This window comes from Python bivittatus, unplaced genomic scaffold, assembly GCF_059951505.1.
Source record: "Python bivittatus isolate LINGU-HERP-01145 unplaced genomic scaffold, Pbiv_v1 ctg000010_np1212, whole genome shotgun sequence".
NCBI lineage: Eukaryota > Metazoa > Chordata > Lepidosauria > Squamata > Pythonidae > Python > Python bivittatus.
The window spans coordinates 4195539-4209312 of record NW_028277029.1 but is presented as its reverse complement, the minus strand read 5'-3'; the positions used below and the strand labels follow the sequence as shown (position 1 = coordinate 4209312).

The following is a 13774-nucleotide window of genomic DNA, read 5'->3' as shown; positions in this document are numbered from 1 at the left end:
GCCAGAGGTGGGGCTGCAGGAATAAGGCAACGTGGGCACCCAGACAACTCTAACTCACCCAAGGGTCTGCCACCCAACACTGGTAGCTCACAAGCATGGAGACAGAAATGAAATGCTTTCCAAAAAGCACACACCCTATTTTCAGTTATGCGAAAGGAAATAAATTCTACACATACAGCCCTTTTCCAAACGGGTCGATGGTTTCGCGTGCATTGTCACACCGATGCTTACGCGAGGTGGGTGGGAAGAGCTGAAGATGCAGATCAAAATCGTACCCTCCAGTGAAAGCCTCTGCTGGGCCAGGTTTTAAATGGAGTTAAGCAAAATGATAACCCAAGCAACTGGTTCTCTACCTCCCATATTTATTTCTTTTCTGTAACTTGTATGCCACCCACTTTGCCAGACTCTTGGGTGGCTCGCACAGCTATATTTTCACATTCTAGACGAGGACATGCAAATGCTGGCACAGAGCACTTGCCTACTACACCAGTTGTAAGTTCACAGCAGGTAAAAGTAAAAGATTGGGCCAGAAATATTGTGGCGCCTAGCTCAGTGTTGTCCAAACTTGGCCACTTTAAGATGAATGGACTTCAACTCCCAGAATTCCCCAGCCAGCATGGCTGGCTGGGGAATTCTGGGAGTTGAAGTCCACTCATCTTAAAGTGGCCAAGTTTGGACAACACTGGCCTAGCTGAAGCCATATCCTCACAAAAAAGAACATGAACACGCTTTTCTTCCTTATGTACATTCTTTAAGGAAGAAACTAATTAACTTCTACAGTCCTTTATTCTTTTCTTTTATCTCACCCTCTTTTTTAAAAAAAAAAGAAAATGAAAAATGACTCAGAAATGAATCTGTTTCCCCCTAAAACAAAACAGAGCATTTAAGGACAAAAATTATAGCCAATTTTAGTATAGTTTTTTTAAAAATGGGTTTTTTTAAAAAACAACAACACTTGTGTTTTAATTATGAAACTTACGACTTTACAGGCTGCTTCTAAATTTGCCTGTTTCTGTGAACATACAGCATATCAGAAGATAGTCTGATTTTTTTAAAAAAAGTATCCTTTTATGTTCAGTTCAGCTTATCTTCTCTTGATCGAATTTCATGCTTGGTTTTTCATTCTTTCTTTCTCTCTCTAGCAAGGACTGCCTGGCCCCCTTTCCATTTATGGTAGCTAAAATATAAGTCACACAGTAGTCTTACTGGACCAGATCGCCCTGTCACAAAGCAGTTTTTCAGGCATTCTACGCTCAAACCTGTATTAATGTCTATCCCTTTAATGTGTCTATCATGAATCCAGCCCAGGATTCCCAAAACGGTCCTTGGGCGCATCATTCTGAGAGCTTCAGACTGAAAACATTTCTCAGCAGCTTCTACAACGATCTGCAAATATCCATATGTCATATTCTCTTCTTCTGCAAATTTATGAACCTCCAACACATGTTATTGGCATATGAACTGGTCTATCACAGATACACTTTTCAACGCCCTTCCCTGCCACCACAGCTAGGTAGCTACAGCTCTGGAACAAACAGTTATTTTTCTATCTATAAAAGATGTATGGATTTCACCCACACTCTGCACTCGGTGGACCATCAAACTTGCTGCCATCCATCCATTATCCTGCATTTATATATTAAAAGTTTATCCGTCTTTCTACTCAAAGAGCTCAGAGGAACATTTATGGATTCCCTGTAAGGATTCTTCGAGTTGGAAGCAGCCCCTGAGGTCCAGGGTACAGCCCCTGCCCAGAGCAGGAACCCAAATTAAAGTAACCCCAGTGTCTGTCCAGGCTCGGCTTGAACTCATCCCACAGAGGGAAGACCCCGCTTCTTGGGGAAATGGGCTCCTCCGTCAAACTGCTGCTCCTATAAGGACCTTTCTTCCTGACATGCCTGCAAGAAGGTGAGGCTGAGAAACTTCCTGGCCAAGGACACTGCCAGGCTCCTGGCATAGAAAGCAAGAGGCTCGCCAAAACTTGCTGAAAGGGAGAAGGGCCTACAAAGGGACAGTTCAAACAGTCAAGATGGCGCCCAGGGGCCAAACTTCAATCATGGAGTTGCAGATGCCAACTTGACTTGCTTGACCCCCTCCAGATGCCCCTGGAAATGTGATGAGGTCACAGAAGGTGAGCCATTGGTTGCTTTCCCTTGAGTCTCCAAGCTTGGAGAATGAAGTTTTGGATTCTCTTGCTAGCAAGCATTGGATGGCCGGGGGGGGAGGGGGGGGGCATCGGTTCTCCAGATCAGGGTTCCTTAACCTTGGCAACTTTAAGACAGGTGGACTTCAACTCCCAGAATTCCAAGGAAGGGAGGGAAGGAAGGAAGGAAGGAAGGAAGGAAGGAAGGAAGGAAGGAAGGAAGGAAGGAAGGAAGGAAGGAAGAAAGAAAGAAAGAAAGAAAGAAAGAAAGAAAGAAAGAAAGAAAGAAAGAAAGAAAGAAAGAAAGTTCTAAGCCACAAGAGAGGTTGGTGTTGGGAGCAAGACAGATAGATCCCGTAGAGCAGGGTTCCTCAACCTTGGCAACTTTAAGACGGGTGGACTTCAACTCCCAGAATTCCAAGGAAGGGAGGGAGGGAGGGAGGGAAGGAAGGAAGGAAGGAAGGAAGGAAGGAAGGAAGAAAGAAAGAAAGAAAGAAAGAAAGAAAGAAAGAAAGAAAGAAAGAAAGAAAGAAAGAAAGAAAGTTCTAAGCCACAAGAGAGGTTAGTGTTGGGAGCAAGACAGATAGATCCCGTAGAGCAGGGTTCCTCAACCTTGGCAACTTTAAGACGGGTGGACTTCAACTCCCAGAATTCCAAGGAAGGGAGGGAGGGAGGGAGGGAGGGAGGAAGGAAGGAAGGAAGGAAGGAAGGAAGGAAGAAAGAAAGAAAGAAAGAAAGAAAGAAAGAAAGAAAGAAAGAAAGAAAGAAAGAAAGAAAGAAAGAAAGAAAGAAAGTTCTAAGCCACAAGAGAGGTTAGTGTTGGGAGCAAGACAGATAGATCCCGTAGAGCAGGGTTCCTCAACCTTGGCAACTTTAAGACGGGTGGACTTCAACTCCCAGCAAGGCTGGCAGGGGAATTCTGGGAGTTGAAGTCCACCCGTCTTAAAGTTGCCAAGGTTGAGGAACCTGCTGTAGAGCTTTCCCAGAGTTCATGGGATTTTGCTTCATTTTAAAGAACAAGAAAAGGACATCCGGGAGGATGCATGACACGTGATAGCATCCAAATCAAGGGCCACGTCAGATCTTCTTCCTGCTCAGCACCATGCACTTCTGGAGCTAAAGATGAGTGAAAAGATGAGGGGAGAGCAGACAATTCCAGCATTTCTGGATGGTGGGGGAAGGAGTTAAGAGTAAATGAAATTGATTGAGAAGCTGCAAGGGGGGACTAAGGTAACAACTGTTGGTAAAGAGGAAGCTTGTCTATTATATTATTATTATTATTATTATTATTATTATTATTATTATTCATAAATGCACATGGACAGGCAGGTTAATAGTGCTTATAACTCCTTTGCAAGGCTACTTTAATTCAGGACTCAGATGAGGAATAGATGAAAGATAATGTACCATTAATAAAGCGTGTTCAATGAAAACCACATTATGGGTTTTGTTATGAAAATTAAAACAGAATCCTCCTTGCTATTCAAAAGAACAACTCTCATTTTATTTTTATTTAACAACAATACTGTAAGCTGACTGGATGCCACTTTTAATTCAAAAGGGGGATATGAATATTGCAGAAAGCAATATGAAGGAGTAAATACGATATCAGAGTGGAACAAGGTAAAGCAGAAAACTTTTTATGTATTTACAGCTTATTAGATAAACGGAACTCAATCCACAACTAGATAGATAAGTGATTAATATATCTTGCTCAGGCCACTATTAAAACTGCAATTGTTACAGCCGCTGGAAATGCTGGTAACCCTGATATAAATGTGCTCACTCAGAAGTTAGGCTCACGGGGAGAATATTTGCACAGCGTGCTGGAGGTGGGCTATTCTAGAACTATATTCTAACTATAGTTTGCTGTTGCTTGTGTAGCTTGGTGTGTTCTTCCTGTTTGGTTGGCTGGCCTGGTTAGTTTATGGTTCAGCACGTTCGCTTACTACTTGCCTACTTGTTACATCGACACCCCACTTCTTTGTTTAATTAAGCCAAGGCGGCTGCGTCAACGCAGAAAGCAGATTAGCTCTGCTCGCTAGGCAACTGGGCAAACACAGTGTGTGACAATCATACCTCGAGACAACGTGTTATTATGCAGAATTAACGCTGCCTGGGGCAGCGAGATCAAACTCCCGTGCATTGCCGCACGGCCGATCCTGCCCCCGAATCTACCTCGCGCGGTTATGGGGAGGAAACGCCGGGGGCGCTGCCTCTGCGCCGAGCTCCCCGCATCTCTTGGCAATTAGAAAGAAAAAGCCACTCTCCAGCCGTTTCCCGGCGCAGAAGGAACCAACCGTGTTTCTCTTCTCCTCCGTCCTGGGACGTCATTGTCCGCCGAAAAGCGCGCGGCGATGCCCGGGCGGGAGCAGGGAAAGCGGGGTCCCGCCTGCGGGGCGCAAGGATGCTCGGAGCGCGCCTGGTCCCTCTCGCCGCCTGCAAAGTTGGACTTCGCGGCTGAAAGATGCGTTGCCAAGACGCTGTAGCCCCGGCAACGCGGGGCCACTCCCGATTGGCCGAGACGCCGCGCTGTCGCCTAGCAACAGTAACTCAGGCGACAATTGGAGTGGCTGGAAAGCCTTGCGCCGGTGCCCATCCAAGCCCGTCGAGCGCGGCGCACGCTTTCCGAAAGCCGCGCAATTGACTCCGGCGCAAAGTCAGGGCCTTCCCGCCCGTTCCCCGCAATCCGCAGCCTCCTTCCCCGCTCAAGGGGGTTTGCTCCTAAGTGAAGCCCGAAAGGGCCTGAAAAGCGCACGAAGGGCTGCTGTGGGCCAAGCCAGGAGGCGACCCTGCCCGGGCGCGCTGGTGACCGCGGGGGGGGGGGGGGGGCAAGTCGGGAGGCTTCTTGGGGCTCCCGAGGGCGCGGCTCGCGCGCTGGTTGCAAAAGCAGTCCCCGTTTCGGTTAGCTCAGCGTTTTCCAGGTTGCCAACTTTGAGGCTTACTTCCCGGGCAGACCTGTAAATGATCTCACTGTTGGTGATGGTGCCCTATAATAACACCTGCAAAACCGGTTCTTTGGCTTATTATAATACTGATGACAATTAAGGAGACATTAAAGCGATCATACTTGACTTTCCACGAATATAGATAGATTCACTGGTGATGGAGATCCAGTTAAGGGAGGCCTGTGTTTTATAATGTGGGATCTGCATTATTCTGGGCTGATTTTTGAGCTAGGTGCTCCCAGGAGGGAAAACGGAGTTTGCTTTTTGCTGCAAACACTCTCTGTAATCGTTGAGGAAATCGTTAGTGCTTTACCCAGCTTCCTACAATAACAAGAAACACGCTTTCTGGAAACAGGAATCAGAAGGGATGGTAAACCCACACCTTAATTAATTAGCATTTTTAGCTTGATAGACACATGCTGGCAGATCCTGCCAGGCATGTCACAGCTGAGCTTCTCCTTCTGTTGGCACGTGATGAGGACCAGACAGCCGGCAGAGACGCCTCGCTTAGCGCGATGGTTCCCATGTGCCTCTGTCATAACAAGGCTGGTGCCCAAAACTGCCTTTTCAAGGGGGTCTGACCCGATCCTAGTCTAGCAGGCTGCAGGCATATGCTTCCCAACTTCTCAGTAAGTTCACCCTGACATTTTCGAGGGAGGTCTCAGGCAGCCGCAGGGTTGCGGCTGACCCACCCACCAGGAACATCCCTGTGAACTCTGCAACCACCACGCTCAGCCTCAAGAGGTGCGGCTTTGCACATTGCGTGCAGCCAGCAATATCGTCAGACAGCGCGAAGGGGCTGTCTCGGGCAGCAGATGGTGAAGTTGGCAGTGGCCCTCCACAGGTGTTCCCCTTGAATCCTTCAAGCCTCTTTGTGATTCCAGAGTCAATCCTGTGGCAACCCTTTTTTGTTGCCAGCAAGGGGGGAGAAAAGGGAGTTGGAGGTGGGTAGGTCTTGTGACTTCGGGGAGGATGGCAGGGGCTCTCCTAGGATTAACATCTAAGGAAGATGAGACTCTGTTGGCCATGTTTGGGGCAAAGGGGAGTTATCGTCACCGTTGCAAAAACATCTTGATCCTGGATAGGGCCCAGCAAGGACTTCTTATACTTCAGGGAGGTGAAAATCCCACCCAGTTTGGCCAAATCTGGCTCCTCTCTTTACACGGCTGCAAATGGGACTTTAACCACATATATATTGGATGGTACTGACTTCTTAGCATATACAAGTCATATATCATTACACACATTACCTTGTAATACACATCTACAGAACATGAACATCATAAAAATATCATATGAGATAGCTCTACGTCAATGAACATTTCTTTCAAACATTTTAGTTCATTAACCAGTCCAAGAAATTAGCAGTGAGTAAGCAGTTAACAGCTAAGAAGGGACTAAAAGCGTTTTAAAAATTACAATATTTCTAGGTTTGATCACTGCTCTAGCTAGAGAGAAGGTCTTTATAAAAAGACCCTGTTTAGCATTAAAGTTGCTTCCAAGTTGACCTTGACTCCTGGAGACTTAAATGTACGTTCCTGGAATGTTCTTGGCAAATTTCTGATACGGCAAGTGGTTTCTCATGTCAGAAGTTTGCCCCTAACTTTGCTACATCACATGCTTTACCAAGAAAAAGGGGTTTCCTTTAGGTGGACTTCCTCTTGCTCAAACAGACTTTGATTTCTCAGCCCATCCTCCACCACCCACATCCCACGCGCTCCTTCGTGATCTAGCCTGACCTCTTGAGTATGCTTTGGTGCCCTGCTTTTACAGTCCACGCTGGAGGTTGGAGAGTGTTTGCTCTGCTGTGCAGAATCGTTTTCCAGACACCTGCTGTCTTTAAGAAGGAGCTCTGAGCCACCAAAGAAGTCTTCCACTTCCCGGAAGGAGCCAAACACTTCGCTGAAGTCCAGAATGACAAGACTCTGGAATAGTTGGAGACCTTTCTTTCACAGGCTTCCAAAGAGCTAGATCAGCACCACAAATCATTGTGGCAAACCTTTAGCCATCCTCCAGATGGACTGCTGCATCCTCTGCTGTCCCATCTGGTGGTAATGGTTTTTTTGGAGCTATTACAGATTTACCACGAGTCAGGGACCTCTGCCATTCTGGGGAGAGTTGCCCTTTTTTCAAAAATAACTCACTTCATCTGCTGTCCTGGCCTTCCTTCCATTTCTGAGGCAACATATCTGTTTGTTCACCATATTTTTTGGACGTGGCCTGCACAATCTCATCTCTCATAGGGCTCTGCCGTTCACCACGCATTTTTGGAAGAAGTCATTTCAATTCTTGGATGTTAACCTCTACCTGACTTCTGCCTGTCATCCACAGATGGAGAATGGAGGGGACAAAGGGCACAGAGCAATGCCTCTGTTGCTGTGTAAACGACCAGCCAGTGGCCACTGACTGAACTCCCTTATAAGTCAATTCATGCCTCTGTTCAAATGTTGCTACTCAAATGGCTACTCAGTGCTGCCGTTCATGCCTATGGCTAATACCTTCTCCACCCTCGGCCATGCTTGAAGCCTCCAGCTTGTCCAGGGCTGCAAGATGCTCAGTGCTTCCTCACGAGCAACTGACCTGGCCCAACCTTTTCCAAACACTCTGATGGCCATTGCCACCAGGAAAGTCCTCCCAGCACTGTGGGAGGCATCTGACTCTGCCAGATTTCTCCCTTCTGAATGCCAACTTTACTGGGCCATTTCTAGTATTTGGTGTGAGAGTTAGTTCTGTCCCCCACCCAGCACATTCACCCCTGAAATCACAGCTCATAATTTTGGCCCCTCATTCTCCTGTTTGAGCTCCGAAATGGGTTGGATGGCCTGATTCCTATCAATCTCTAAACAATGGACAGATTTGATATCGGCTTCTTTTCCTTTGACTGTAGTTCTGAAGTTCTGATAATGGCCTTTTTCTGAGATTTCTCCTCTGCTTTTCAGCCTAGTCAACAGCCATGCAATTTCCCCATCCAAGTACTAACCAGGTTTGACCCTGTTTAGCTGTCGGGCTCCTTTGCTCAAACTCAGCCGAGGTTCCCAAGCATGGGGGGGGGGGCGCAGCATATGGCCCAAAAGGTCACGATGGCACCACAATGGCGACACACACGAAAACAGGTGGAGCCCTCCACACAAAGCAACCTTTCTCGCTTGTTTGCATAAGGCCACTTAACGGCCATCTGTCAGCAAGAACTGGAAACCCTTCTTATACACCTGGCAGTTCATTCTGGTAAATTCTCTTTATTGTCCATGATTTAATGGATTTTTAGCCTTTCCCTTTTCGGCCATGGAGCTAGGCGACTGTTGGCTCTTGATGCAGTCAACAGCTCTACCCTGAGAAACTCCAGTTCCCAGCGTAACTCCTCCATTAATTATCCATGATCCACCCAACTCAACAGCACTGACACCCTGGAATATTTTAAGCCACTGGAATAGAAATAAAGTCACCAGGTTGAGCTTCTCTTCTCTTCTCCAGATAAACTGCTGGGGTTGCTTTTTTCATTTTCCAGTCTAGTCTGTAGCTCTAGAGCAGTGTTTCTCAACCTTGGCAGCTTGAAGAGGTGTGGACTTCAACTCCCAGAATTCCCCAGCCAGCATGGCTGGCTGGGGAATTCTGGGAGTTGAAGTCCGCACCTCTTTAAGCTGCCAAGGTTGAGAAACACTGCTTTAGACATTCCAGATCACCCCCATCCAATTATTAATCAGGGCTGACCACACTTAGCTTTCTAGATCAGGCAAGGAACCCCCCTCCTTATTTAACAGGGGAAATTGCCTATGTGGGTTAGATGGTTTAATGGAGATGTACATCAGTGGTGACCAGCAATAACCCTGAATGGAAAGGGGCAATATGCCCCTGAAGAAATTGGGAGAAATAAGCATTGAGAGACAGATAACCCACTGTTTAAGACAATCCCATTAAAAAAGGGAAAGGAAGAAAATTTTCTTCTTATTTGTGTGTTTTATTTAAAAAAAAATATTGGAAATTTAGCATATTCCCTTTCATTTGACTTAACTGATTTAACATTGCTCTCCTGCCTGATCCAAAACGGTCAGGAAGGAGTAGACATTCTGATCTCATTAATCTTGGGGAAGCCTTCTCTTCAATTATCCTCTCTCTCCAAAAACTTTTGTAAAACTGAAGACATGTCTAAAGTGCTAATTACGCTTAAAAGTGAACTTGGGAATGTAAATTAAAAGTTTTGCTTTGAACGGTGGATTTAGGGTGCCCCGTGTAAAGCTCTCCCTCTCTGTAGGAATTTTCTGGAATCAAATGCAAGAGATGGTGGGGTTTAATCTCCTTGCTTTCCTTTGCTTTTAGGACTTGAGCTGTGTATAAGCCACCAATTGTTACCTTTTATCCAGAATGGGCAGAACCTGAATATCACATAATAGGACCTGTAAATGCAGAGCCAACTATTATAATGATCAGAACCAAGTGGAGAAGCTATATTAAGTCTGTCTGGAAGTAGACATGTGTGATTTAATATTCTTCACAACAGGGAGAGGAAGAAAGAGGGATAGGCCTTTCCACTGACATGCTCTTTTTAAAACAATTACAACCAATCTGATGTTGGTTTCCATGGAAGAGTATTTAAAAATGCAGTTTCATAGCTGAAGCCTGTAATGATGTTAGAGGTGCTTTAAGATGTCTATCAAGCCAGTCCCTCTGTGATGGCTGTACGAAAATCTGCAACATGGGCAAATAATATTCGTCTGCAATAATGGGGAAAAGATGAAGTACTATTGGTTAAACTGGGCGTTAAAAGCGGGTGGAGACACACCGAGTCCACCTGAGCAGGGAGGGTCCTGGTGAATTGGTGGGAGACCCTAATCTTGAGGCCAAACTGGAAAGCTGAAAAAACTAGAGACGGCGAAAGTGCCAACCACTTTTGTACTATTGCCCAGAAAAGTACATGGATCTCTCTAGGCGCTGAGCTCAATTTGAGGGTGTTTTTTATCTTTACACTTTCCATGTTGTCCAACGGTAACGGGAACCAGGAAGTTGAAACTATAGACATAAGGTAATTTTTGGTAGTTTGCAATGGACAGCAGAGGTTGGATTCCTGCAGTCTGCTTGGCTAAAATGTGGTTGACTCATGTTCGGTTCAATATATTGCATTAACACCCCAAATGAGCTATGATGGGGTCACACATCCTTATGTCACGATGCAGTTGATATCTCTGTCACTTGTCCTCCCCCAGCTGTTTGTTTTTAAGCACAAAAGGTGGTCCCCGGCTTAAGAACGCCCGGGTGACAGACGACCCATAGTTAAGAACAGAGCCTATTGTAGCAAAATCCGAGTTAAATCCACAATGGTTCAAGTTCATTACACCATACTACTTATACAGTGTTATACCATAATACTGCTCTGGCTTACATACAAATTCAGCTTAAGGACAGACCTTGGGAACGGAACTCGTTCTTTGACTGCCTTATAGCAATAATAATCCATTAGAGGAAAGCGTTTCACACATAACCGGGAATTGATTATTATACTGAAAATGTTGTATAAATACTAACCCAAGTTATCTGCCAAAGCAGTGACTATTTTAAAAAGGAAGAATAAAACATGCCTGCGATCAATAACAGGACGGAGCACAATCGCCAGATCCGTGTCTCCCTCCTAGGAGCGTCATGGATGATCCTCCTTTCCCAGCTGTTGAGAAAAAGAGGGGGAAAGCCCTGCCCCTCCCTACAGGACACCGGAGGATTTGTCCCCAATTCGCTCCCATTCGGTTCAAGGAGCTGAGGGTTGTTTCCTGTTACCCTTGTGCCCATGTAAACTCCTGTCTGCACAGCTGTATGGATGCTGGCTCTGGATGCCAACAGTGCTATAAAGTTGTCCTTGACTGTTCATGACTGGGGATTATGGTTGCCTTAATGGAGCTGCCAATGGGGGAGGGCTTGCCTCTTGGAGCACCCCCGGCTGTTTGAAGAGGGGCAGCAAGCAGGGTTATAGTGCCCTGAATGCCAGCTGCAGGAAGATCCCCTGGGGAGCCAACACCTTGAACTAGGTTTTGCACATAAAAAACAGGCAGGGCATCGATCCACCATCTTGACTTTTTTGACCGTACCCCTGGACACCCCTGCCCTGAGCTCAGGACCAAGCACTGTGTGAAGGCAGGACCTCTAAGGGCGGGGTCCATGATATCACCCAGAGTCAAGCTTGATTCAAAGAAGATTTTATCTTTTTCACACAAGTGGCTGAATCAGCGATTAAAGTCTCTAAATCTCAGTAAATTGGTTTATGTCTTTTAAAAAGAATACTGCTTCAGTTTCAGCTTGGGAGAGGAGAAATAATTATTCTGAGAACCTTGAAAGGATGTTCCTCGTGTGAAATGTTAAGGATAAGTGTGTTTTGTCCTTTTCTCTGTTTCCTCCCACCCTTTAATGTGGTTTTCTGTCATTTCTAAAACACGTTGAAATGATTTTTTACTCTCCTTGTACTCCATAAGAAGCAGTATAAAAATACAATAAAGCACGAGTTATTGAATACATCGGTAGAAGTAAAGTTAAAGATGCCCTTGATTTCAGCATGCTTTGTAGGGCTGTCTGCAGGGCGTGGTCAAAAAAGTCAAGATGGCAATCATGACTGTGATCAAAGCTTTGCCTGCTTTGCACATAAAAAGCAGGCAGAGCTTGGATCACCTGTCATGGCTGCCATCTTGACTTTTTTGACCACGCCCTGTGGACGCCCTGATGTCATATCCTTGGTACCAAAGACGTGTGTTGCTGCTTCTTGCAAGATATTCTCCTGATTTCCACCCACTACCTAGATCTCACCTTGCCCAGCCTTTTTAGAAGACTTGCCATTTACTGTGGCTGTAGTTCCGTCATTGCAATCCCATTATTTTAAAATCAGTGCCAACCCCCCCCCCCCACAACTCCTTAAACATAATATGTCTGCTCTCCACTCTTAAATATACACACCTTGTGTTTCTCTGTTTAACAATCTAGCTGGAGTAGGAATTCGAAGGCTGCTCAAGACGGTTCCCAGATGATTCGGTTCAACTCTTACTTAGATTTCTGTGGGTTGACGGACTGAGTTGAGTTCCAGAAGCAAAGCCTTACGAGGCCTCCCAAAGAGGCACTTACTATGACCATAGTTGTGCTTTGATGGCCTCTGGAGGCGACTGAGAGCCTTGGGCACCCCAGAGAAGATGGTGTAGCCCTGCTCCTGCTGATGTCACAATCACCACAGACACAGACCTGGCTGATGCGCTCATGATGTGTCTGGGTTTCAGAGGCTGGTCTTCCGCCAGTCAAGCAGGAGCAAAGGGCGCATTAGAAGTGCTGCAGTCAGACAACCTCAGTTAGATGTTGGACTTTCCTACAAGGGAGCCTGTGGCCCAGAAACCCGATGGGGAATAGGAACGTGTGGGAGTAAGCCTCAGCCGGCTGAAAAGTTGGGTTGCAAATCAACATGCGTAAGGAAAACTCCATCCATCTTCATGTAATTCCTTCGTTCCTTGTTTGAGCTTCTGAGTAAGTGCTGGTACCCCAAAAACTTCTCTCTGCTCAGAAGTAGATTGCACGTGCCTAAGAGTGTACATTGTATTGTATTTGGGTCCATCCTGCCTGTAAAAAAGGTGTGGGTCTTCCGTCTTGGTTTTTTTAACCTCCCACAGACATCCCCGCAATGCATAGTGCCGAAAGCCACTACCGTGAAGATGTTCCTTTACTGAAATGTGAATTTAATAACCTTACTCTTACGTTGCAATAGCAAACACAAGTTCCACGGGATGCGGGATGCGGGAAATCGTCTGTGAAAGTCTGTCGCCCAAGAATGTTAGCTGTTTTCTCCACACGGGGGGAGGAATGGGGAAGTCATGTTTAAAAACACAGATCTTTAAATAATAAAAGGATGATGAATAATTATGCATTGTTTTCTTCGTCTCCACAGCTAGAGGTGTGACTACAATTGTGGTTGTGCTCATCTTGTTTTCTGGTGTCATATCCCCCTCTGCTGGAGGTTCGTGAATATTTATCTTGACCAAAATTACTATGATTATGGTCTGTTAACCCAGGATTCCTAGTCCGGAAAATCAACATTGCAGTATGCACTATGGCGTAGTGTTACCATATCCAGATCAAAGGAACTGAATTGGATGGACCATCTATTGGAAATACATATTGCAGCAAAGTAGATCCCATCACCAGGAGGGATTACCAGAACCTTGAAATAAGAGAAGAGGCTTATAATGACAGAATGAAGGAAAATGCCACAGATCAGAGTATTTTTAAGAAGACACCCCCCCCCCCATTTATCCTTCCTCAACTCTTTCTGCATGTTTTAGTTCTGTTCACCAAGTAATGTAATTTTGCTCTTCTGCTCAGACCAATCACCTTGTAGGACCAGTCCAAACTCGGAACCACAACGAAGTAGCATATAAAATGTCCAAAATATGGGGGCAACCTTCAGGAAAAAAGTTCAGGACCTGGATAATTTGTCACAGGATATAACAAACCTCAGCACAAAATTGGGGTACATGAAGCGAAACAGCTGTGCCAACAGAAAGGTAGAAGAACGTATCATGAGTAACAGGAGTGGCCGGAAGACCTCAACAAGTGGTATAAGAGAATATGGGTCAAGCAGGGGGTCCACGGAGCGTGGCCAGAAAAAGTCAAGGTGGTCAGAAAGGTAGAACTGAAGCTTTGCCTGTTTTTGTATGCAACATCTGGATTA

The 13774-nt window shown here is 45.8% G+C and overlaps 1 protein-coding gene across 1 annotated transcript in view; it reads right to left on the bottom strand.

Moving 5' to 3' along the window:
- The window catches only part of EFCAB6 (EF-hand calcium binding domain 6), a 118582-nt gene extending 114105 nt beyond the window's left edge, over window positions 1-4477 (bottom strand). The window contains exon 1 of the mRNA XM_088129178.1: window positions 4444-4477. Coding sequence (XP_087985304.1) covers window positions 4444-4477 — 34 coding nt within the window. The remainder of the gene's footprint in view (window positions 1-4443) is intronic.
- Window positions 4478-13774: the final 9297 nt, after the last annotated feature.